Source organism: Limanda limanda, chromosome 2, assembly GCF_963576545.1.
Source record: "Limanda limanda chromosome 2, fLimLim1.1, whole genome shotgun sequence".
Classification (NCBI taxonomy): Eukaryota; Metazoa; Chordata; class Actinopteri; order Pleuronectiformes; family Pleuronectidae; genus Limanda; species Limanda limanda.
In genome coordinates, this window is record NC_083637.1 from 18,214,923 (window position 1) to 18,237,596 (window position 22,674).

The following is a 22,674-nucleotide window of genomic DNA, read 5'->3' on the forward strand; positions in this document are numbered from 1 at the left end:
AATAAGTGCTCACCGGAGGTGTAAGAGCTGCTCCAGCCTTGGGCCAGGCCCAGCGAGTTGCCGCCCCAGGTAGAGGAGGACTTGCTGTTAGTGAGGCCTGGTGGGGGTCTGGAAGGAGCTACAGAGCTGCGTGGCCCCTGGGGGACTTTCCACAGCTCATGGGACAGTGAGCCTTGGCTCTGTGAGATGGGCCCTTGGGACCAGGTGGACTTCATGTCAGAGAGTTTACCTTCACACAGAGAGAGAGGATGCAAGGACAGAACAGGTCAGAGGACAAAGTTACAGATGAATATGTAGAGCTAGAACTAAGATGTTATTGCATATATTCGAAAAATATGTCACTACATGATGGGTAGGGTTCAAAAGTCCCTGATATGAACAGTAGAAAATAAGCAGCTTTTATTGTGGTGTACTTAAACTATCCCAGATCTGCGATGCGTCAAAATGTCTTAATATCGTGAATAGCTTTCTTGTTATCCATACCTCCATTCCGGTCCCGCAGCAGGTATCGGTTGACATCATGGATGTTGGTGTTGATGGTGGGACCGCTGTGGACGCTGCCGGGAGTCATGTTGGGGTCATTTTCAGGGTCGATGTTCTGAAGGCCCTTCCATGGGACACCTGGGCAGAACTCTAAGGGCAAAAATTTAAAAAGTTTGAAAAAAAGAAAAGAAAAACAATATTTAAGGGTCAAAAGACTGCCATCAAATGACTTATTTACAGTTTCACACAATCCCAAACAAGCCTCTAAGCCATTGCTTGATTCAACATGATAGTTTCTTTGCTTGTTAATTCCACTTCTAGTGTTCAATGTTGATTGCAACTTGACAATCACAAATAATTCTACAACTGTGGGAAGAACTGACAAATGCAGGAAAAGAACGAAGGCTGAGAAGAAAGTAGAACTGACTGTAAACCTATTTGACTTCTTAATATGTAGAGTATTTTTTTATTTTATCTTCTCACCTGGGGGCCAGTTAATGTTGGTTCCGTTGGTGATCTTTTCATTGGGGCTCTTGCCCTGGCCCCAACTGTCAGGGGGTACCAGGGGGCTGGTGGGGGAGTCAGAGCTGGACATAAGATTGTAAGGGCTGTAGGAGTCGTCTAGATGGGGGGGCTTCCCTGGGGGGCCCAGATTGGAGGCAGCAGATATGGCACCTAGAACAAAAACAAATAACGGACTTAGTTGCATTCAGTTTAAGTTAATATACTTTTACAAAGACAATAGACAATAGTTCATGTTTTTGCACAGGTTTCACAGATTGTTATGCAAGACTCTTAAATGAAAGACTCATAAACTCAAGACAACTTAAGAATTAGAAGCCACTGGTGTGATTTCTATAGTAAGATGATGCTCTGGTGCCTTTTAAGGCCATTCATAGAAATATGACAATGAAAACGATTAGTGGTTGAATATTATAGAAGAGATGGTGACTTAAATGTCAAAATGGAAAGTGTAGGAGTCAATAAGTCAGAGTCATTTGCTCCTTTCAAGACATTCAAAATGTGTTTTTATGGACAAGTCAATTATAAAATTGCATTTTGTCTGGAAATTGTATTTTATAGATTATATAATCATGAGCACTTTACAATACTATAGATGTGCTTGGGACTGTATGAAATCCGTATAATGAGTTAAATGATCTAATATGGCATGGCAATTAGTTTATCTTTATTACATTTTGAATTAACTTCGATAGTCATGAACATTTTTCATATTAAACCATCTTTAATTGTTGTGTGCATGCGTGTCTTTGTTTTTCTGCAACATACCATGCTTATTGAGGTTGTGCTCCATGTTTGAGGAGTTGCCAGAGTCCATGGAGTTGGAGTGTGTCCACTGGGACAGGCGGGATTGGGGCTGAGGGGGCTCCTTCAGGGACAGACCCCCGACCTCCATGCAGTTTACATTCATGTTTGGATTCAGTCCAGCTGCGGGCACACACACACACACACACAAAACTGTCTTTTTACTTCATTCATAAAATGTAAGAGGAAGATATTATATTTTCACAAGAGGAAAGAACTTGTGAATCAGCAATTTTCACAAAAATATGGCTATATACTTTTCCGATGTTTGTTCGACACAACAATAAATTGTTCACATAATTTATGTATGGCTTGTGGTTGAGCACACTGTATGTTATGAGTACAGGCCTATACATTACAGAGTTGCTACCTCAAGGGTTTCAAAAGGAAAACCCTCAATAAGCAATCCACACTTCGTCAAATTCACATTTATTGAGCAGAAGTCACCACCAAAAGATTATTTTCAACCTGTTGCTGTCCCTATCCTAGACTTACAAAGGGAGTAGGAGCTGTAGGCGTTGGGCGAAGACGGCGGCTCTTTGGTGTGCATTGTGTCAACGAGGCCTGGAGCCTGGTGTGAGCCTGTGAAGGGGTCAAGGCTTGATTTGCCGGAGCCATGGCCTCCAGTGGGGCCACCAGGGTGATGCAGACCAGAGGAGGAGGAAGAGGAGGAGGAATGAGAGGGAAGTTGCTGCTGCTTCATCAGCAGCGCCTGGTACAGCTGACGCTGGTGCTGCTGGATCTGCTGCTGCATGTTGGTGATTGTACGTGCAACCTGGGGGAGGAAAGAGAGATTGTCACAACTGTGTATTAAGGAAGGAAGTGTTTGGCAATGAGGGACAGAAAAGCAGAACATAATTCAAATTATACAGAGACAAATGCAAGCTGGTGGAATAATAATTAAGGAAAAATAAAGGATGAAAAGGTTTTAGAGAAATGAAGAAAGGCAAAGAGCAAGGAGAAATAAGGTGGGAAATAGAATTATTTAAAAGGCAAAGCAGAAAAATATGAAGAGACAAACAAGAACTTCTATTAGGCCTCATTTTAAAAGTAGGACACTGAAAAGGAGAACAAACAGGTGGTTGGCTAATGAAAAAAGTTCCCATACAAATAGTTTGAGTAAGTTTTTTCAGAATGTGAAACTCACAATATTTGTTGAGAAACATGATGTTGTACCATAGTTTTGTCTGTTCTCACATGTTGACACACACAAAATGCATGACTTTTATGATCATACGCTGCATGGTGCTCTGTTGACTCACTTGCTGCTCTTGTTGTCTAATGGGCCCGGAAACATTGCGCTGCGCCTGCATCATCTGCTGCTGGATTTGTAAACGCTGGTACGCCTGAATGAAGGGAACCGAAAATACAACATATTAATTAAAATAGAAACACATGAATAGAGTGACAGATAAAACAGAGTAAGAGAGAGGGGTCAACGGTTTCTTTAGGATTAATCTTGTGTTATATTAAACCCATTTAGCTCAACTTTCAAATATTATGTGCTTGGTTTCAATTGCTTTACTGAACCTTCTTTAAAGTCCACAACACATCTCTGTGTACATGACATAACATACCCAGTGGGAATGTTGACTCACCATTTGCAGTTGCTGAAGTTGGTACAACAGGGTCATTTGTTGAGGGTTTATTGGTGAGGTTAAAAGTGCAGGGTTCAGACCTATGTTTTTTGCTGCAAACTGCAAGAGCTGTGCTTGGACCTGGAGGGAATGGAAGGGTGGGGAGGAAGGAACAGGAGAGGACAAGTTAGTCATTGCAAATCACAGCAACTCCAACCACAAAAGCAGCTTCTGGCAAGGTAAAGCTAGTCACCACTGCATGTCTGAGGAGGAAAAGGGAAGAGACAGGATCTGCAGATGGGGTTTTACACATCTAAGAGGTTTTAACAGCAACATTACTTTTTGCAGAAAATAAGATGTTTTTATCTTTACATATATTTACTCTGATTTACTTTTGTTTTGTTACTTATGTTAAACTAAAATTGGCTTTTTTTCAACTCAAGGTGAAAAATTTAAGGGTTAGGGATCTCGGACACGTTGTCTTATTACACAGTAAGTACACACTACAACCTACAGAAACTATTGTGTGGTCCCCAGTTGTAAGTGTCTTTTGACGGTCAAATGAGTAAATGTAATAAAATGAAATGATGAAATGTGTGTCTCTACCTGAGGGGTGAGAAACTGAGGCACTTGAGCACGTAGACTAGGCTGAGAGGAGCTGAGAGGTGGCACAGGTGGCTGAGGAGGCTGCTGCTGCTGCTGCTGCTGCTGCTGCTGCTGCTGCTGCTGCTGCTGCTGCTGCTGCATGGCCCGGGTTTGTGCTGCTCCACTACTGCCAAACATTCCACTTGGTATCTAAAAAAATAGGGCACAATTCATCACAACTTCTGTGTGCATTCACATAACTTAAACAATTGAACAGCAACATGACACCTCAGGATTAATGTCCAGAGTTGAGCCTCCAACTTCTTAGTACAAATTTGAGTGCACTTAAAAGGTGATAAGGTTAAAATGATATTGCCAGTCCACACAGCAATGTCTAAAAAAATTCTTTCAAAGCCTTTTCCCTCAAGGTGTAATGTATCACAACACATACTGAACACCAAGTGAGAGCAGCCAGTTGTTTAAAACATGAAACTGTAATTATTTGTGACTTTTCAAATGGCCCCAAACGATTCATCTGTCAAGGGTATCTTAATCCACATTTCAGATCAAATGATGGCAGTAGAGATTGTAAGATTCAGTGCAAACACAACAGGCGCACAGTGCCTTTGTTTGTGCTTCAAGGACGTGCTGCAAATTTTCTGGGCCATGGCGGCCTCTGGGGCTGATATTTGATAGAGCACAACTATCTCATTTCATTGTGCACTTCAGGCAAGGTCATATACACACATAAGTGAGCAATAGAACAGTTGAGATTTGGTAGCACATGCGAAAAGGTGTGTAAAACAAATTAAATGTATCATAGGAGTTATTAATAACACTGCATGTTATAAACTTAAATCCTGCAAGGCCAATGAAATGATAGCTTTAATATATAATGACAATGGTGTTTTGTAATAAACATTAAAACAGAGAGAAAGACAATTATTTCTTCTATATTATTAAAAACTCATACAGTCTTAACAGTTAAACTCAATATTAACAGAACATTAAAGGATTCACAGACACGTTTTTGTGTCATTTTGTGTATCACTGTGTTACCTGTTGTCTGTTGTTCAAGTTTTGCATGGCCAGCCCCGGGTTGCCCTGTCCCAGACCCTGCCCAGGAAGGCTACTATTGGCCAGGGGGAGCTTCAGGCTTGGGGAAGGCAGAAACGGTGATGGGGAGGCGTCGTCTGACAGCATTCCATCCTGGACCAGAGCAAAATAAGTGGTTAATGGGAGAATAAAGAGATTAGAAACTCAATTACATAAATGATTAGGTATGTGAAGAAATAATTTATTATTCAAATTTGGGATGGTGTAATCCATAACAACCTATCTTAAACTTTCTTTGTAACACATGTCAAAATAGTCACAATGTAAAAAAAACCAATGAATAAATACCCACATAAAGGTAAGCTGTTCATATTCTTACCTTGTCGAGAAAGCTGTTGCGGTCAGAGGGGTCTTTGGAGAGTGCTGAGGGCCGACAGACCATGGGCTTGTTCATGCCGTTGCTGTAGTCAGACATGCCCATACCTCTCTTGTCAAGGTCTGTCTTCTTCTCCAACAGGGCGCCTGGGAGCAGAGAGGAACATGTGAATTAATTTTTGGAAGTATTCATTTAAAAACTGATTCAAAAGCATTTTCCTTCAGATATATCAAATAGTATATTTCAACAGGGTATCATTCACAGCTACATCAAAGTTTAGATGTAGCAACAATGTTGAATCATGAATTCATGTTGATGAACTTACTCATGGCCTGGTCAAGGTTCATGTTGTTGCTCTTTAAAGCCTCCTCAGCAGGGTCTCTCTGGAACACATGAATAACAAGCTGATTAATTGTTTGTAATTGTTTCCACACAATTAAACAGTTTTGTCAAGTTTAGTCGTTAATATTGTTTGATGATTTATTGCCCTAAAAATGTATTTGTTGTTAGGTGATTCTACCATATACTTCAGACAATTCTCTATCTAAATAAAAGTATAATGTAGCACAACTTAAAGAGAGATCTTCCTAAATAAAAAAAGCTTGCCAGTGCTTTGTGTGTGTGTCAGTTCATCTTTGAAATTTTTTTTAAAACATACCGGAAAGCCCATGTCAGTGAGCTGCTTGATGAGACGATTCATGATCCAAGCCTCATCTGGCTTGTTGCCCATCTTCCCCTGACAAAACACAAGCAAAATATTTTTAATTCATTCAACCAACAATAAAGTTCCTCCAAATGACTCACAATGCACGACATTAACAGCCACTAAATGGTTTTCTGACCTTGCTTGGGAATTTCTTGGGTCCATTGCCCCAAGAGTTGCACGAGGAGCTGCTCTCCTGGGAGGTGGGGCTATTCCACATTTCCCCATCCTCAGTGTCCCATTGGCTGGTAGACATGCCCATCTCCTCTCCTCCATTTCCCCAGCCCTCTTGCATAGGTTTAGGGCCTAGGAAACAGAAATCAACCACAGAATAAAAAAGTGAGGAAAAAATAATAATACACATAGTTTCAGTATGTGTGTTGTTTTGAAATACACTTTGGGAAAGCACAATACACTATAACATGAGCAGCAGGTAATTTTCAACTTGACCACTTGGTGCCACTGTTGCCATTTGACACTGAATTTTTTCCCCCAGCAAACACATCCATCTGCCATGTCCAACATTTCAAAGAAGAGCGCAAATAACCAAGACCTGCTGAGGTGTGGAATTGCTTTAATCTCAGCAACACACTAGCACTATCAATGATCTTCAGAATTGGCACCTATAGTACAGGTCTGAAGAAAATCCCTGTTTTTGTCGCTTTAACTGAAAGGTGTTGGTGTGCACACACTGGGAGTGATCATCAGTCAGTCTTTTACATGAGTTGTTGTACCACTGAACACAATCTCAACCACAGATGCCAACAGTAACTATCATGCAAAGAGGCAGAAGCAGAAAAGGAACATTACACTGTATCAATCTTCTGAATGACATTTATCATAATGCAACAGTGGGGCGTACAATGCGTGTCTGTTATGTAGATTCTGAGAAATTGTCTTTTACAGTAGCACATATAAAACCAGAATAATCTGCTGTGTATGGCTATACTACGGTAATAAAGCAGCCAGAGCGGATCTGAGACCCAAGTTGTGATCACCAATGAATGTTTCTGCATCTTGCTATGCGGGCCATGCTTTTATCCTATGGTTGACATTATGCATTGCTGCATCAGCATAAATATACTCCTCTGTGGACATTACCTGGCTTGCAGGGCGTAGAACCTGGGGGCCCGTTGGCCCTGCCATAGGGTCCAGAGGACTCATGACTGCCATCTCCCCACATTCCTACTCCCCTCTGGGGCTTACCCCAGGCAGCGGTACCATTGTCCACGGTTGATGTTGGAGCTGCTGGCTCTCCCCAAGCAGGCTCAGACTTGGGCTGAACACTGGGAAGCTCTCCCCAGCCTGTAGGAAAGTGGGTAAAGTAGAAAAAAATATGATGAAATGACTCACGGTGCAATCAAATCTATATCCACTTGCAGTAATCATTCCCCCTTTATGTCCTGCACACTTTTTTAAACGTCTCTAATGCCAAGTTAGGCTTGCTATACAAAAAACCTTATTAATGCTTGCGTGACACCAATACCTGTGAGACCATCTGCTTAATAATCAAAGAGAATTATTTTGATGAATAACCAAAATAAAATAGGCATCATAGTCAACAATGCATTTATATATTTATATCATTCATTATTAATATCAGTTCTAAATCCTCTAATACAATTACATAAGCATGCTATATAAAATAAAAATCTGCCTCATACAGTGGGGTCCGGAAGAACCAATTTCCTTGACTTCCGAACCAGAATCTAGATATTGCATTTTTAAATATTCCATAGTATTTTTAAATATTCATATCATCAAATTCTATTGTAATTACATACCTGGGTTGGCGAGCGGGGGTCTGCCTTGGGGACCAGGACCTGGATGTGAGACGGCATTGTTGGGTGACCCATTGTTGTTTCCATGGTGTTGCAGGTGAGTTGGGGGTTGGCCATGATGGGGATGGTGGTGCACGTGGTGAGCATGATGGTGATTGTTGTTCCCAGGGCTGACAGAATGATTGTTGATGTTATTGTTGGGCATAATCATTCCACCATTCTTACTGGGAGTTGAGCCACTGTTGCCTGGGTCATTATTGGGATTGTTGCGATCCCACATGTTGGCAGACTTGTTGAAGGTAGTGGATTCACCCCAGGTCGATGTTCCATCATCGATCTCCATATTCCTACGGACGGAGGGAGGGGAGGGCTCCAACCAGCCACTGGTTTCCTTGACTTGGTCCTGTTTGCTGACATTGCTCCAGGTAGAGGTGTTTTGTTTCACAGAACCAGGACCACCCCAAGAACCAATGCTGCCGCCTCCTCCTCCTCCACTTCCAGTACTGCTGCTGCTGCTGCTTTCCTGGGGCTTGGATGATCCCCAGCCTCCCTGCACTGGGCCATTAGAACGTTCTACTGGGCCATTAGAACGTGGGTTCTCCCCCCAGCTGCTATTACTCACAGCAGGAGCAGGCTTGCTCCAGCCTCCTTCTCTATTTCCTCCTCTGGGACTATCCTTCCATCCACCATTTCCGGCATTACCACCTTCTCCTTCCCACATGCTGCTGGAAGAACCATTGTTTTTTACCTCTTTTTCTCCCCAGTCTGTGCTAGGGCCATTGGAACCACCATTACTCCTTCCCCGTCCATGGTTATTTTTGGGGCCTTCACCCCAGCTAGTAGGCTGGCTTTTCTTAGGGCCATCTTCCCAATTTGGTGACTTGTCCTCAGAACCCCAGGACGGTGTTCCCCCACTTTTATGACCATTGGTGGGCATAGGGTCTCCCCAGTTATTTGTAGTGCCATTTGGGGCTTTGCTAAGTGACTGTGGAGGTTCTCCCCATCCTGATCCAGTCTGGATTGGCTGAGGTGGAGGGGCTCCCCAACCAGAGGATGATGATTCTCCTTTGTCACTTTTTCCTCCAGACCCAGGCCGCTGACTAGAGCCAATGTTGGGATTAATGTTGGGATTAATGGTACCTCCATTGGTGGATGAAGGTCCACCATTAGAGCTGGAGCCTCCTACAGAGCTGCTGTTGCTCTTGCCATCATCACAACTGGCTTCCTCCATCTCCCATACAGTGTGCTGTCGAATGGGGGTCTGTCCCCAACCCGTGTTGCTCAGCACCCTAGGGTCCAGGTCTTGTCGGGGTGGCCCAGGGGTAAACTCCATGCTGGAGGACCTGTCTCTCTGCTGGGATCTACCTTCACTGCTGTCTCCACTACCATCACTTGCTGGTGCTGTTCCAGGCTGCTGGCCCCATGCACTAAGTGGCTGCTCTTGGCCTGAACCTGAACTACCAGCATCTACTGAGTCCCAGCCTTTAGATCCATCTCCACCCCCAGCAGATTTCCCCCAGTCACCCCAGCCACCACTTCCACTACTCCCTCCACCACTGCCTTGGCGGCCCCAGGCAGAATGACCTCTTGATGGATTTGAGTCCCAGCCTGAGTCCTTTGGAGAGTCAGCTGCCTTTGTTTCTCCACCACCCCATAAAGAGGTGCTTGTTGTGTCCCCATTGAGCTGGGATGATTCGGTGGGTGACTGGCCTCCCCAACCAGTTAAGCCGTGGATAGGGCTCATAGGCTCTTGAACTTGCTGTTGTTGCTTAGTGTGGTTTGGTCCATCAGTGTTAAGGTCCATATTGAAGGACAAGCTTGTGTTGCATGAAGGGCGCTGATCATTTTCATTGGGACTTAGCATGCCACCCCAACCTCCCCCACCATTATCAGTACCTCCTAGGCTCCCATTTCCCATGTTTCCATTGCCATTAATACCTGGTGGGAGAGATGCAGAGTTAGAGACTCCATTGGGGTCACCACCTTCATGGCCCAGCACAGGCCATGCTGATGGGTTGGCATTGGGATTAAGATTCAAGTTAAAATTGGGAGAGCCCCAGTTATTGGGTGCTCCTACTCGACCACCATTCATACTTTCTTGTTTCACATCAGAGCCCCAGCCTCTATTACCAGCTAGTGTGTTGGCGGACCCAGGTCCAGTCATCATATTATTGTTAGCTTTGAGAGAGGTGTAGTGGGCCTGCTGGCCGGCGGCACCTGTGGCCATACTCATTGATATACTGATAGCACTGGTGTCTAGGTTAGAGCTAGCTGAGCCTAAGAGGCATTCTGGTGCTGCAGAGTGGTTGGGGTCACTATTGTGGCTGATGTAGGTCCAAGCTTCTTTGTCACTTTCGTCAATAATCACTTTGTCCCAGCTGTTGGCACTGGTGGGGCTTTCAACTGGCAAAGAGGCTCCCCAACGAGAGGTCTCATACTTGGCACCAGAGCCACACTGGAGGGATATGTCTGAAGAGAAAAAAAAGAGGGGGAGAGGAAAGAGAGGTTAAGACAACTGAGAGTTGAAAAATACAACACAGAAGGTAGATTAGAGCAACATAATAAACAGAAATGCAAGAAATTTAGAAAAAAAATAGGAGTAGACACAAAAGATGAAATGGAGATCAGAAAACAGTATGGGTGGGGTGGCAGGGTGGAGTTATACAAAATACTTTAGACTAGACTACATCATGTAAAACAGCCCCTTTAAGTCCCATATAGACCAATTTTATATTCTTTGTTGGTAAGTGCTAGCAATCAGACTTGGGAGGATGAGATGGTCACACTAGCACATTCCACAATTCAACACATAATCAGAATGCACAGCCAAGCGTGCTACATGTCATATCAGCTATGACATATCCATATATCCTTGCCCTGGTGCAATCAGCCAAACAGAAACAGGAATAGGAACCCCTCTTTCCTTTCCTCATCTCTTTCACCTTCTCACATAACCATCCTTGCTGTGTTGTTTTGCCCCTTACTTCCTGGTCACTCTCCAACTGCCCTTATCTATTATTATAACTACCGCCTCCCTGCCTCCCTCTCGCTCTCTCTCTTCCAACCACCCATTTCTTCACCCTTTATTTCCTCCCCCTCTCCCCTAATACCAGTGAGAGGCCCATCCGTCTCCATTGTGGCTTCACTGGCTGGGGCTGCGAAGGGAAGCCCAAGTGGAACGCCGCTCATTTATTGGAATGAAACCAAGATGGCTTCCCATCCATCACTCCCTACGCTCCGCCGGGCATACTCCTCCTTCAACTGCACTGCTCTAAGAAACCACAAGACATTTCCTCCGAGCTTGTCTGAATGTGTGTGTTTACTGGCTTCTCTCTACGTGCATATAGATAACACTGCATGTGTATACAGTGTGCGAGAAATAAAGACTGCATGTAAATCTTGTTCTACTATCTGCCCACTTAATGTATGATCTGCAAATTCTGTATGATGCTACCAAAAACAATGCCTCTCCAACAATTATTTAATCAACATTGTATCACACAAAAGCAATTTCATTAGGCACGAAAGCATCCCATCAGAGAGGGAACTAATAATAGAATGAATCGATGCTGTAAAGGGGTATTCAATCAGTGGGAGGCAGTTAATCAATGATCTTATTAATGGTAGTGGTTGAGAGCCGGGTGGCTATCGATCCAGCATGCAAACATCCTAACCACTAGGCCAGCCTCATGTAATGGGCTAGAAAACCAATGAGAAGTACTGCTATGAATATCAACCACATGCTGGCAAACCGAGCATGTGAGGGAAGAAATGAATCCAGTAACTTCAGGAGAAGAAAGGAAAATAAATGTGTGTATGAAACCACCAAAGTATGAACATGAAAGCTTGATATTTATCTTTGTTGTTTTCCAACATTGAGCAAAAGTGGAAGAATCAATGGTAAAATACACTTCACTGAGTGCACACTCAAAGTTTTCAATAAGGCAATAAAACAAGAAATAAAAATCCAGTCTGCAATTCCAGAGGGTATAAATAACAAAAAGCCCTTTTCAAAATGATTTAAAACCTAATAGTCAAAAATACATTTCTGGTTATCCTCCTGAGCAGCTGCAGTAAGCAAGGCTCACTCACGTTTAATTACAAAGATGCAGGATGTGCTTAGGTTATTAGGCTGCTGTACCTACAATTACTCTGCCATTACCATCAGATTGTCTCAGAGATTCCAATAATAGCTAGAAGTTGTCCATCATGAGATAAAGACCCTGTGGTCAAAACAATTTAGTCAGATGAGGTAAATGTCCATTTGGTTGCGGTGTGTGGACTCACACACGAACTGGCAGATATGTGGCTTTAAGATAGTGAGCAACGTGCCACAGATTGGCTGTGGATGCAATTTTTGCCTTAAAACACTTATCTCCCTTCCCCAGGCAGCCTTATCACACAGGGTTGTCAAGCTGATGGCACATATAAAAACACTAGACTGCAGTCAATTTGTAATCAGTTGCACCCACAAAAATATTAAAACATCACAGGAAAAACAATCCTTTACAACGGCTGTACCAGTGCCAATTATTTTTAACTTAAGTTAGAAGTTGTTAAACTTAAAAACAAGCCAGATGTGAGCCTTCAATTGGAAATACTATAATTGGTCATTGAGGAATACTTTTGGAAGACATTCAAGAGGCATCTGTGTGTCATGACATACTGAGGGATGAGATGCATTGATGATTGTTAGATATGACAATAAACACTTAACTGTATTTCTATGTCCTGCCTCCGCATTTATATAACGTACTCAAACATTTTAAATGCGCCCTTGTGTATATTCCTCTCTCTTTGTCTCAGACTCATTTGCACATAATGTTTTCCTAAGGAGTGCAAAAGTAGGTTACATGGTAATCAGCCATATCATGACAATGGCACTATGATCAAACTTAAATTCAACAATAATAAAAATGTATAAAATGAAAGGGAAAAGATATCAGACAGACCCTTTTTTTCTACTGCAGGCAACACTGAGAGGGAGAGAGAGCGAAAAGATGCCTGCAGACAGGTGCACTAGGTCACTCAGGAGGATTACACAGATCCATGCAAGGATGTGAAACATCATATCCTCTTTGTATGTCTGCAATAAGCTACCTTCTTCTGTGAGCAGGAATAGATATAACTGTGTGTAACGGCAAAGGTAAATAGCAAGCGTGCATATCTGCCTCCACAAAAATAAAACGTTATAAGCTCAACAATAGGATCATTTATCAAAGGACTGTAGTACTGGATTACAAGGTACTGTATATGCATTAATCCCATTGTGCCTACCCTGGTAAATATGTACATTAGGAAAGTGCGGACTTATGCAGAACAGAATGTTTTCCTTTCACTTCAACATGCCTCGATTGTTCCCCTTTAAACCCCCTCTACCGACATTCCAACAGAAAAGGAAAGGTCTTGCTGATTCCTGGCAGAGCCGTAATTTGGCAGGCGAGGGAGACGAAAGGCGGCTGAACATAAAAAACAAAGGAAAGGGGGACAATCATTTCCATCCACTGTTCGCAGTCATGTGTCAGTAATGAGTTGCTGTTTTCATTCTGGTTGCAATTAGGAGGGCGGTATCTGACGGTGCTTTGTGAATGAAAAGGGTCAAAAAATATAAAACCAAGGGGCCCACGATAGCTCTTCATGCTTCCGAGTGGAAGTGGGGCTGCGTTTTTGTGTGCAAGCCAATGCAAGAAGGTAAAGGCCTGTTTCTCCACAGAACCTGGATAACAACTAAGTAATACCAAACATTTCCTAATGAGGAGAACACCAACAGCACTTGTGCTGAAAGAGTTTAATTAAACAGCAACAACAACACACTGAATTTGTGTGAAGCCAGCTGAAGCAGAAAAAAAGCTGGAGATGAGCTGATAATGAGGCGAGCTGCCATCATTGAAATGGGCAGGTAGCCAAGAATTAAATATATCTCCTACCCTTTGAATGAAATGAAAGGCAAGGAGACAGACTAAGAAGGAGATGGTGGTAGGGAGGGACAGAGGAAGGTCTGGGGGGAAGGGCTAGCACACGCATGGACAACGCAAAAGAAAGGGAAATGTGAACAGTTGCTTTAGTTTAACTGAGAGCCACAGACTTGGCTTTTTCGGGGCTAACTATGGGGGAACAACAGAACCAGAACAGGAGGGGACATTTAGTATTCTTTTGTCACCAAATAAACACTCTCAATCTCTCTGTGAGGGGAGCTTTAAGCCCACTTACATCAAAGAAGGCATGTACTTGTTTTTCCCGGAAGCATGGCGAATAAGAAAGACTGAGGGAATGGCCACAGGAGGATTTACTGAGCTCATCACTCATGTATGTTTACCTCTGCTGAGGGAAAAGAGAAAATAGGAGAGCGAGACCATGGTGACTCCTCTGGTTTCTCCGTCAGAGACTGGATTAATGAAGCCACTGGGGGCTTCTCTCACTTGTGTGTGTATGTGTCATAGCCTGAGCACATGGGGCAATCTATACCTTCCTGGGTTCATTACAGCAAAATAGCAATGTGATTATTCTAGGATTTTAAACCTTGCAAATACCCAAGATCTAAGTGGAGGTTATCTACATGTTAGGGAAACTGTTTGAAGATGCAGACCTGCTTTTTCACTAGTAAAAAAGTGTTACTTTAGGAACTCACCTCTTTGAAAATAAATAACCACTTATTGTAAACACCTTAGTTACTGACAAACTCATCTTACTGGAAGCCACACGCTGTTCCTCCTCCATAAGCCGCATTTGAACTTAAGTAAGAAATGCTCAAAAACCCAACTGCTTCACCTTAACATCAAAAAGGGCTCAAATGAAAGGGCCAAGTGTTTCACAGCACCCATCAGAGTGCCTTCTGGCTACATAGTCTGTCTGGGTGACCAGCAAACAGCTGTTGGCATGCAGTTCCCACAGTCTTAAGAGACCCCCACTTCAGCACCTGCTACTGGGGGAGCCTGTCTGGACGGCTGCTGGCTTCTCTCTGCACTATTTAATGGTTCCCAGTCAGCTGGAGAGACGGGATGGTGGATGTATAAAGAGGGAGGGAGGGAGGGAGGGAGAGACAACGGGGATTTCTGTCTGGTGTTTGGGACAATTAAATGGGGCTGGTAAAGTGAAGGTTATGTGGGAGTGGCGTGAATGCCCTTGAATATAGAGGGACTTGCCTTTCAGACTTTGGGGATGGGGTGGTGTGCGTGCGTGCGTGTTGGCCTTGTGGAATGTTATACATAAAACACACTTTGCACAAATTTTATATCAACTAAAAAATGGGTCAAAAAATGCATTTAACAACCTTAGGACATACTGCAGTTATGCTGGCTTATAAAAAAACTTGTGCATTTCGTGTGTGTGTGCGTGCGTGTGCATTCAAACTATGAGCCAGCTGGCCTGCAAGGCAGACGCATCTGAGAGGACACAACTAGGTCAGTGTTCTTGCTGCTGCACAGCAACTGCATCTAGGCACATGTGTTTGTGTTTGCATGTGCACAAATGCAAGTGTTTGAGTATCTGACGGAAGGAACTATCTCATCGCATTGCTCTAGGCCACAGTAACCTCACCAGAGAGTTCAGAGATGTGTCCTCAAATCAGAGTTCATCTCTCCCTTACAGTTACACTGAGGAGGAAACTTTGTTTCAGTACTAGCAGGCAGTGGCCATAACATTACACTGTATATGTTTATGTAATTTTGTGACTATATTTGGATTTGTTTGTTGGTTTGTTTATATGTTTAAGTGAGGCCAAACAGAGTTGTAAATGTGTAGTTTTGCAAAAAGGGAGGTTATGCATGAATAAGTTTGTTCTGTTGCTACTTCATACACAACTACTGCCACTGGAATGTTAACATATGACATTTATAGTTGTTTCTCAAGGTATTATAACACAAAAGTTATAATAAGCGTAAATAAAGCAAGAATACTACAGAGCAGTACGTTTAACTAGTGTCCACTCTTTAAATTATGTATGCCAGAATCACTGCAACAACAGGAACACTAGCTTAAGGCTATTAGCTGAGCAGGCAGGAAAAAACAGACAGTCCATCAGAGGCCCTCAGGACACAAACAAGAGATAAAGGAGGTAGAAACCCAGCCAATGGCTATTCTGCCAAAGGCTGTGTTGAACCGAAAGACCCCTGAGAACACTAAGGTGAGGTAAAGGCCAAACTTAACAACAACTGCCGGACTAGGACAATAATAAGGACACTGCAGGTAAATTACACCAAATAGGGATCTTAAGTTGTCTAGAGACCAAAGGAGAAACACACTCTTTATAGTTTAAGGCTTAGAGAAACTTGTACGCCCTTGTGAGTAAAGCCTGAAGCCAAAAACTGTTTGAAAAGCTGAAAGATGAGGCTAATTCACAACATTTAACAGCCAAAGCCTCATAAAGCTGGTGTGCTAGTATATGGGACAACTTGCAACTTTTCTTTTTTATGTCTGGCTAGAACATGCAAGGACCAGTTGCCTCTGTAGAGGGCTGTAGTTTGCCAACTATCAAGCCATGCACTAGAGCTGCTGCAGATTTGTTTACAGAGAGCCAGACAACAGCAAATGTTGAGTCAGTAATGAAAGGCAGCACAGCGCAGCAAAGGAGCATTGATGAAGAGAAGGAAAGAGAAAAAAAAGAGAGAAGAGAAAGATGCGAGCAGATGCTCATGCTAGCTCCTGCTCAAAGCCTTAAACATGAAAACACTGCGTGGTGTGCTACAGAGATAATCCTTGCATCTATGTCTTCAAAGTAAGAGTGAGTCATGTTAGAGGATATGAGGTGACACCATCTTTTGTTTCTGTGTACATAATTGAGCAGATAAATAATGCATTACAGGCAAAAAAAAACATAAAACCCTTAAGAGTATAATAAAACCCCTTTAGAAAATGATGACGAAAATATGACGAAAATCCAAAAATCTTTAGTGGCCTCATGAGAGACAGAATTCATCGATACTAATGGTTTCAATAACTCATGGCCATACTTTTATCAACACATTACTTGCAGACAAGTACACACAAGCCAACACACAATGAGCATCAGAAGGCAGGCTCAGCATTTATAAAGTTAAGAGCAACAAATTAGTTAATTATAGTGCTACCACTTGCTACAGAGGTCTAAGTGTGCTTATAGATTGTGAGTAAAAACAAAACAAAAAACAGTATGCAGTGTGCATTGGTCATCCTTCATTTTTCTCACAAAATGTATAAAAGTCTCACTGAAATGACCGCATATGTCGAAGGTTGATTTAAAGGATAATTTACGTCACACATCAATTGTAATTTCCCAAGAAATACAGCTAAAATAGAGCCAACGTGCACTTAAAGGTAAAAAGAAATAGAAAAATTTGCACACACCAGCCTTATAAAAGCTCTAATCTATTATAAAGAAGATCAGAACTCCATTTAATTCATTATTTTGACTGTACTGACACCAACCTGGGTGGCGTTTGCCCGCAGTGGACGTGGCAGAGTTTGGGGTAGTGCTGCTTGTACTCGTAGAAAAGAAGTAAGATGAGGAGGTGGAAGAGGAGGAGAGGGTCAGAGCGCTGAGGGCTCCTGCAGGCAGTGGCTGGCCTCTCTTCAGTAGCTGCTTGTGCTCCTGCTGGCGGAAGCGCGGGGGCACCTCTCTGGGCGGGTAGCGAGCACTGGCAGAGGACAACTGGCACTGCTGCAGAGGGGGAGTCTGAGTCGGGAGCTGGCTACTGGAGGAGGTGTGCTTGCCATTGCCAGAAGAAGAAGAGGAGGAAGAGGAGAGGGGCAGCGCGAGGCTGGCAGGGTGGAGGTGGTGGGGTGGGCCGGGGCTGGGCTTAGTGGGAGCAAGCTCTGGCACTGTATGGATACAATACACAGGCACACAAGCATACACACGCACACACAGACACACACACACAAAAAGACACATGCAGGTCTTCGTTAACTCACTATAAATAATTTATTTAACAGAAAGGATTTTTTAAGCAGTGATAGCATAGAGAGTATCAATCCTATCAAGTTATCTTCGAGCTGGAAGAATAGGTAATGATATTGAAAGTCTTATTTATGGGAGAGATCTTTAAAGAGAGTGACAAACATGCTTTACTTTCAACGCGGGTTCATTCAGTCTATCAGTGCTTTTTAGGAACTGTATTTTGTGTATCGTAAAGCATTTCATTTCATTGTCCTTTGCCTCTGCACTGCAATATGATGCGGACTATTCCTTTAAGTAGACTGCTTCATGCAGCCTGTTGTTGAACATATGTTACTGCCCCAGACGCACTCGATGAAAAGGTCATATCTTTTCTGCTGACTGAACACAGACACACAAACACATAAAGACACCTCCTTTCCTCTTCATTACACCCTTTCCTCTCGCTACTTTTCACACACATGCTCACACTCATGTGTGCGCGCACACAATCACACATGGTTATAAAGTCACTTTCAGGGAGGATACATAGATTTGCCATTGTCACCTAAATATGATCTTTTGCCCAATTGGGGACATGCATGTCTCTCATTGAACTGGCCTTTAGTCTGAAATGTGGCCCCACAGGTATAGCCAGTGACACACACACACATACACCCAAACACACAACCCTTTATATGCTGCCCTTTTTGAAGGTGTTAAAATTAGCAGGACCTGGACAGCTATCAACCAAACAGATCGGCCTGACTAAGGTTTCCTCTCCAAGGTGCTGACTGATGCTACTGACACACAGGCATGGAATAAGGAAGCTGAGTCTGCGGCTGTATGGACATATGAGATAAGGGAAAGTGAAGAGGGTGTGGTACTGCACTTCTCTACTTGAGAATATATAGAAACCTAGAGAGCTGCTGTGATTTACAGTTCATTGGTCCAAGGGTAAATGCATGATGAATAGTTGATGATGTTGTTTTCTGCTGTCCGTGGACAGAAACGACCATTTCACACAACAGCTGAGACTGCTTTCACTCAGGGGAGCAGAGACACACAAGGACAGAGGCAGTTTTGTTGCATCGATTGGTACGCGGAGGATGATTTTTGAATGACAGAAATAAATGGGATAGAAATAATTGTATTAAAGCTTCAGTCTGTCCAGCATGAGAGTCTGAACTACACCCACAGCAGCCCTGTACTGCAGTACTGGCTATGAACCACTGAGTGACACACACAGGCAAATGCTGCCACAGTGGAGGTTAAAGTGAATTCAGAGCGCAGAGGTATTCACGTTGCCTGCCAAGAGCCTGTCTAAGAGCACGGTGAAAAAACAGAGGCTCTCTCAGTGAGCACAACACAAATCCAGATGGCTGCCTCACTGCTGACACACAGAAAGAACACTGACATATAGGAAACTTAAAATCGCATGAACACGGACAAATTCAAAACAGAACTCTGCACAGAGTTTTTCCCTATTCATCTATTGGCCTTGTTCTCAGACACGTGCCTCTTGCATCTTTGTCGAAAACATAATAATGCAACGCACACACATTTTCACAGTGGTCTGCACCCCCCTTCTGTCAATGAGCCTGTAGTGGAACACATACAGAGAGAGGGAGGGAGGAAGGGAGCAACAGAGAACGAGCCAGCCCCCCTCCAGCATTATCTGACTGGCTGTTGGCGTGGTACTGCAGCTGGTGACGCACATCTCTGATTAAATTCAGCTCGGCCCGCCTGACGCTGCTTCGGCTAATCAGATACCAAGAAGGTACCCCCCCCCCCAAAAAAAATCCTGTCTGTCCTCCCCAGTGTGTTTCTAATCACCCCTCTTTCTCGGTCTGCCTATCAGTGGGTTGCTCCTTAACCCCCTCTCTCTCTCTTTTAGGTGTCTACCCGTCTTACAGCCTGGTGTTCTCTGCTTGCCATGTTATTCTCCCTCTGCGCCTATATCCATATTGATCCACCATCTCTTGTGTTTCTGTGTCTTTTCTCCCCTCGTCTTGTTTCTGTCTCCTTACCTTTCCATCTCACCGTTTCAAAACCTCCATCTCTACCTTCCAACCGACAAGGTTCTTTACCTCTCTACCTTATTTTCCATTTCTCCCTTCTAATCAAATGCTTTCTTCCCGGGGCGAGAGTGCAAAAAGCTTAACCTTAGTTTTTGTTATCATTATATCTACTGTTTCTACTTGTTCTGGTATAGTTTTGTACAAAACTCAAAAGGTGTTTAGTATGTCGAGCTTGAACTAGTGTAAAAAACATGGCTGCCTCCAAAGAGAGGACCCGCTCCCGATGTAAATATAAAGTATTTAAATAAAGGCTTATTCTAGGGTAAAGAGAACAACAAATTGTACAATTCAGATCATTACACACTAGTGAAAACATTGCCAGGATTATTTTATATTTCATTTCTGCCTCAAGATCCCTTTCACCTCAATCTTACACACTGAACCTTTGAAGGAACCTGAGACTTTTTAGTTCTTAGGTTAGGTCACTCAGTGCTCACTGCTAACTATGGTTACCACTCTGGTACAGGAAGAACACAAACCCAGACGACAGAGAAAGACGCAACCCCTTTAGCTCAAGCACTTCTCATACACACGCTGCTTCATACAGCCTGTGTTTGTGTTGCTGTATTAAAAATATTGTATCTATGCTTCGAACCTCTTATCACTAGGGATGGGTATCGTTTGGTTTTTATCCGATATCGGTTCCTAACCGATACTTTTAAAACGATACCGGTGCCTAAACGGTGCCTGAACCGATACTTTTTTCAAAAAAGTGCACAAAACGATGCTTGACTAAGAAAGGCTTTTTTTATTGCCAAATATATTAACTGTTTAAAGTAGATTATAAATATAAATAAATACAAAACCCTTTTTAACTCAAAACTATGAATAACTTACGAACTGTTAACAAAAGTTTACACTATACTTAAATAAATAAAAATAAATACAAAACACACACACTCAGACCCCCCCCCCCCCCCCCCCCCCGTGTCTCCGCGGCTGGGGCTGTCGCAGGCAGGCTTCGGCCCGCCTTCGTCCCCCTAAAATGCGGTCACTTTTATGAAACATTTCTCGGCGTGGTCTTCGTTCCTCCCGGTCCCGGAGCCCGGTCCCGGAGCCCGGTCCCGGCGCACCGCCACGGAGGAAATGCGCCCGGCGGGGGCCAGCCAGCGCCGGGGAGAGGTCTCACGAGGAGATCCTCCCCCCCCCCCACACCTGCACGGGAGCCCTGACGCACGCGGGGTGCGGGCAGCGCGGGGACAAGAGTCTGTCCACCGGCAGCCGCGGGGCCCGGCGGGAGCCGCCGCTTCCCGTGAAGGAAGGAGCGGAAGTGTGAGGAGGCGGGACGAGCGGAGACCTCAGTTTTCCATTGGCTCAGGCACCGAAATGAGGCACCGAAATCTCCGTTGCGTTTCGGTCCGGGTAGGTACCGGTTGTATTGGAACCGGTTCCATATTGGAACCGGTTCTCGGTACCCAACCCTACTTATCACACATCCATATCCAATTTCCTCCACACAAGCATGATGGGTTTATAACCAAACTGTCAAGAATTAATGTTCTTTTAAGAGTGTGTGTGTGTGTGTGTGTGTGTGTGTGTGTGTGTGTGTGTGTGTGTGTGTGTGTGTGTGTGTGTGTGTGTGTGTGTGTGTGCAAGCACACGACTGGAAAGAGACAGCATAAATCTGAGTGCATACAAGTGAGAAAAATGGTACACGAGAGAGACACGGTCCCATTCTACTGTGAACAGACATATATACATAAAGTGAGACACATCTTTCTCTTTGAGGAGGAAACATCTCTTATTAATCCATGATAGATGGGCAGGTGCCCATTGATCAATTTGTCTGTAAAGGATTAAATGAAGAAAGTCAAAATGCAATTTGAACTCATAGAAAGGTAATGAAATCCACTAAGTCAATTTGAGCCTCTTTTCAAATAAAAATCAACAAACTGACAAATTTTTGGTAAAGGAGAAATTCCGAAGGAAATGAAGGGGTCTTTATATTATGTCATCCTTTGCATCCACCTGAGTGATGAATTGCTACCAAGTTGATCATCAACAAGATATGAGCAAAACTTCTGTTTTTTTGACTGTCCAGCAACAACAGTCAATAACAGTGTGTATATTACATTGATAAGAAACAGGGACAGAGCTGTGGTGAAGGAAACAGAATGATGAAAATAATCTCTTAACAATGTGGTTAAATTTAGCAATACTTAAGTGAGTAGTGTTTGTGAAAGCTGAAGTATCTAGTAGTGACCTTGGTGCCTCTTACTGAAGTTGAAAGGGAGAGCCTATTAAATAAGCATTTGTATCAAGTGTACTGTAAATTCTATTAAACCCTCCAGCTGAGGCATTCGCTGCAACCTTGCACCAAACTTTTAATTACAGCCTGTCCTCCCACTAAATGGTTAATTACATAAAATGAGAGAGCAGGAGAAAGAGCAATAGCTTAAGAATAGAGAACAAATGAGCATTGAAGAGGAAGAAAACACACAAGGCAGAGAGGAAAACATAAAGGAGCCAAATAGAAGGTTTTAACTCCATGAAAACAGCATCATGGGCAAGAGGGTATGCAGTATCTGTTATTGTAAAGAACAACTGTGATTGGTTGCCTAAGCTTAGTGCCAGGCAGCGCAGGTTCCCACATCTCTTCTGTCTATTGTCTGCAGAGCCACTTTATTATGCAGCCATCTTTACAGAGAGGGGAGGGATGGAAACAACACAGGGGCCTATATGCCCGGCACAATGGTGCATGTCTTTATACAATAAGAAGTAGGGAAGGTGAATGCAGCACATTTTAAAGTGGGTTTGGACTGTTTACTACAATTTTATAAATGCTACTTATTCAAGTGTTCTTCTTGGTGTACAACTGATTGCATCATTATTTCCATGTGAAAACACAGAAAATAA

General features: G+C 43.4%; 1 protein-coding gene across 1 annotated transcript in view; it reads right to left on the minus strand.

Annotated features, from left to right (window-relative positions):
- Positions 1–22,674, minus strand: part of LOC133018052 (trinucleotide repeat-containing gene 6C protein-like) — a 44,561-nt gene that overhangs the window by 4,951 nt on the left and 16,936 nt on the right. Inside the window, exons 4-19 of the mRNA XM_061084338.1 lie at positions 17,290–17,682; positions 7,891–10,356; positions 7,208–7,411; positions 6,246–6,412; positions 6,062–6,139; positions 5,729–5,786; positions 5,407–5,549; positions 5,031–5,180; positions 3,993–4,181; positions 3,408–3,527; positions 3,072–3,155; positions 2,305–2,584; positions 1,774–1,932; positions 967–1,158; positions 484–633; positions 14–229 (exon numbers count right to left, since the gene is read on the minus strand). Coding sequence (XP_060940321.1) covers positions 14–229; positions 484–633; positions 967–1,158; positions 1,774–1,932; positions 2,305–2,584; positions 3,072–3,155; positions 3,408–3,527; positions 3,993–4,181; positions 5,031–5,180; positions 5,407–5,549; positions 5,729–5,786; positions 6,062–6,139; positions 6,246–6,412; positions 7,208–7,411; positions 7,891–10,356; positions 17,290–17,682 — 5,049 coding nt within the window. The remainder of the gene's footprint in view (positions 1–13; positions 230–483; positions 634–966; positions 1,159–1,773; positions 1,933–2,304; positions 2,585–3,071; positions 3,156–3,407; positions 3,528–3,992; positions 4,182–5,030; positions 5,181–5,406; positions 5,550–5,728; positions 5,787–6,061; positions 6,140–6,245; positions 6,413–7,207; positions 7,412–7,890; positions 10,357–17,289; positions 17,683–22,674) is intronic.